The following is a 3,602-nucleotide window of genomic DNA, read 5'->3' as shown; positions in this document are numbered from 1 at the left end:
ATAACATCGGGTCATTAATAACAATAAATTAAAATGATCTGGAGGGCCGGATAGAATTACCTGGAGGGCCGGATCCGGCCCCCGGGCCTCAACTCATGTGTTCTACGTAGATGACAGGATGTTATCTTCATGCCTTCCTGTTTCTGCTCCTCAGGAGTTTGTGCGGTACTTTAAGGAGAACCTGGACCGGCCGGTGTGCTGGACCGACCGCCTGGAGTTCATCAACGGCTGGTTCATCCTCCTCATCATCAGCGACATCTTCACCATCACTGGCAGCATCATCAAAATCGGCATCGAGTCAAAGGTGTCCCGTCGCTCACGAGGTTCTCTTGGAAATCGAAGGAGGTTCCCGTGGTGATGATCTCCACCTTTACTTCCATAGAACATGTCGTCGTACGACCTCTGCGGCATCCTCCTGGGAACCTCCACTCTGTTGGTGTGGGTGGGGGTCATCCGCTACCTCACCTTCTTCCAGAAGTACAACGTGAGTCTCTTCGATTGGCCGTCGAAACGGCGGATCCGTCTTTGACCTTCATCGTGGTTGTTGGCATTGCAGATCCTCATCATCACTCTGCGAGCTGCGTTCCCCAACGTCATCCGCTTCTGCTGCTGTGTGGCGGTCATCTACCTGGGTTACTGCTTCTGCGGGTGGATCGTGCTCGGACCGTACCACGTCAAGGTGAGCTGAGGGGTTCGTCCTCATGAGGCGTGTTCACATGGAAATGTCTGACTTCTCTTTTGTTTCAAAATAGCTGCGTTTACATGGACAAAAGTTATCGGAATAAACGTCCAATCAGAACAAAAATTTAATCTCGCCATTCGGAATACTCTGACCCGATCAGACTCATTTGAATCCAAAGTTCCTCCTGATGCAGATTAATTATCACAGTTCTCAGAGTCAGTGAATGCACCGGGACTGAAGTTACCACCCTCATTGATTTTGATTGGTCCTTGGTGTTAGCCCCGCCCTAACATGCAACAACGGGGCCAAAAGTTTTGAAACTGAAACTTTCAGATTTGAAAACAGAGTTGAAACTGAAAAAAATATTGAAAAAGTGAAAAATAAGTTTTGAAATTGAAATTTCTACTTTTGAAACCTGAAAAACTGAACATTTAAAGCAGAAAATAATTATGTTTATTTTAGAATAGCAAAAAGTTTTTGGACATTTTACTTTTTTCAAAATGTTTTATTTGAGTTTCAAATATATATGTCACTAAAATAGCTCCATAGGTGTACAGTGTTACCTTGACTAATTAAGACCTTGGTCAGCACCACTTAAGAGGCAAACAGCTGGGTTTGCCTTCACCAGACAAAATGGAATTAAAAGCACAATTATTGAAACAAATCGTTGGATTAACCATTTATATTTCAAAGTAACCAATATAAATAATAATTCACTACTGAGTATAGGTCGCACCCCTGGCTAAACTATGAACAAAGTGCGACTTATACTCTGGAAAATACAGTAAAATTGAATTGAACACTCACTGTTTTGAGCCTAAAACTTAAAAAATATATATATATTTTCCATTTGAAACCCAAAAATACATCCAAACAAAGCTTCTCTTAAAAAAAAAAATTTAAAAAGGCAAAACTTGCTTTTATCCCCTGAGAAACGAGGCTAAACTGAACAACTTGATCTTGATCTGACCTTGGCTGACCTCATCTGTGCGTTTATCTCTTCACGTTTAGATGACAGTAACGTCCTTTCTCACTTGTCCTTAATCGCCACATTGGGTTCCTCTTAAGTCTAAAATGGATTTTAATTTTAGATTTTGTACTTACAAACCCCCAACTTTGTGTCTGGCCTTTTAACCTCCTTCTTTCCTGCACGTTCCTTGAGCTCCGCGGTTAAGAATCTTTCATGTGTTCCCAAAACTCGTTCTAAATCTCGGGGTGACCTCACCTTTAGGAGCGACTTTCTCTGTCTCTGTGCCAGTTTGATATTGTGAAGTTACCCTCTGTTTGTGAAAATTACTTTATAAATAAAGATTTATTCACTTGCTTTTACCCTTTAAACTTAAAAATATGTGCAAACAAAAAAATGTAACTGGAGAGAAATTCTCTGTTTTCTGCGCTCAAAACAGAGCAAATGTGCAACAGAAGCCAGCCAATCACAGACACAGAAATGTGTCCAATCAGCTCGTAGACTGATGGGAAGTCTGTTCATTATGTTATTTTGTTTGGACTTATTTTTGAGTTTCAAATGCAAAAACATTTTTTGAATACACACATTTAGCTTATGGCACTAAAGCTGCTCCACAGATTCCCAGCAGCAGACGAGTGACGCGCTGAAGAGGTGACGTTCTCCGTGTTCTGCTCCACAGTTCCGCTCCCTGTCCATGGTGTCGGAGTGCCTGTTCTCCCTGATCAACGGGGACGACATGTTTGTGACGTTCTCCGAGATGCAGGAGAGCAGCAACCTGGTGTGGCTGTTCAGCCAGCTCTACCTGTACACCTTCATCTCCCTCTTCATCTACATGGTGCTGTCTCTGTTCATCGCGCTCATCACGGGGGCCTACGAGACCATAAAGGTGGGGAGTCCCTTTGACTGCTGGTTCATTCTGTAAGGATGTCGTAGTGCTGAAGAATGCAGGGAGGAGACGAGGGACCAATGTAGAGGATGCTAACAATGTGGATACTAGTCATTTGTATTCTATTCAGTTTGGCTTTGCTAATAATTTAACCTTTTCCAGCAATTGTGGGCGGGCTTTAATGGGTGGGGCCATAAAGGTAGGCGGAGCTTCAGTCAAACTGCCGAACTGAAAGTTTGGCTCCATGTCATAGCAAAAGGTTGTATTCGTAGGGCTGGGTATCCATAATAATTTCCAGAAATGATTCGATTTGATTCACAAGAGCCTGGATGGATTCCATTAGGATTTTTTTTTTATTATTCTTTCGATCCTCTCAACACAATTTAATTTTGATTTTACACAGTTTACACATTTGTTTAGAAATACATTAAAAATCTACTGTATGTTTTGAATATATTTATATGAATCTGATCCAGTTCACATATTCTAAAATGTATCAGTAAAATAATGAGATTGTTAATATCATCCAGAGTTACATGGATTCTCTAAAGGAGAAGTTCTAACTAAAATGTTCAGATCATTAACATTGGAAACATTGTTCTTCTTCTCCTGGAGGACGTTTCAGTTTGGCCACTAGGTGGCGATCACACTGTAGCATTACACATTATTCCAGAAGAAGAAGAAAGAATGATCAAAAAACTGTTTTAGACCACAAACCGTTAATTTAAAAAATATTTCCTTAAAAGAGTTTGGAAAATTCATATAAAGATGTTAATTTAGTCAGCTATGTATGTTTATGTCGACTGAGCGTTAGCATTAGCCGTCCTATGGAAAATTCCATTAAACGTTAGCATCAAGCTAGCAGTCCTTAGTTTTTAATTGCTAACTCGATCTATATTATCATGAATCGATTATTGATCTATTAAGCTTAAATCTATTCAAATCAATTAATAGATTTTACCAGCCCAGCCCTACTAATTCAGTGACATGACAGATACGAGTGACTACAAAAAAAAGACCGTCGTCATGGCGATTAACGAGGAAATCTGTCGTCTTCAGCGTAAATG

General features: G+C 40.6%; 2 protein-coding genes across 5 annotated transcripts in view; one reads left to right on the top strand and one right to left on the bottom strand.

Annotated features, from left to right (window-relative positions):
* Positions 1-3,602, bottom strand: part of LOC112157183 (B-cell receptor CD22) — an 821,740-nt gene that overhangs the window by 606,682 nt on the left and 211,456 nt on the right. The window lies entirely within an intron of this gene.
* Positions 1-3,602, top strand: part of mcoln1a (mucolipin 1a) — a 27,828-nt gene that overhangs the window by 19,928 nt on the left and 4,298 nt on the right. For both annotated transcript variants that reach the window (XM_036214153.1, XM_024289785.2), the window contains exons 9-12: positions 155-304; positions 383-484; positions 557-679; positions 2,329-2,535. In XM_036214153.1, the coding sequence (XP_036070046.1) occupies positions 155-304; positions 383-484; positions 557-679; positions 2,329-2,535 (582 nt within the window). The remainder of the gene's footprint in view (positions 1-154; positions 305-382; positions 485-556; positions 680-2,328; positions 2,536-3,602) is intronic.

The sequence above is a fragment of the Oryzias melastigma genome, linkage group LG1, assembly GCF_002922805.2.
Source record: "Oryzias melastigma strain HK-1 linkage group LG1, ASM292280v2, whole genome shotgun sequence".
In the NCBI taxonomy this organism is placed as follows: domain Eukaryota; kingdom Metazoa; phylum Chordata; class Actinopteri; order Beloniformes; family Adrianichthyidae; genus Oryzias; species Oryzias melastigma.
The sequence above is the reverse complement of the archived record's forward strand: the minus strand, read 5'-3'. Positions and strand labels throughout refer to the sequence as shown.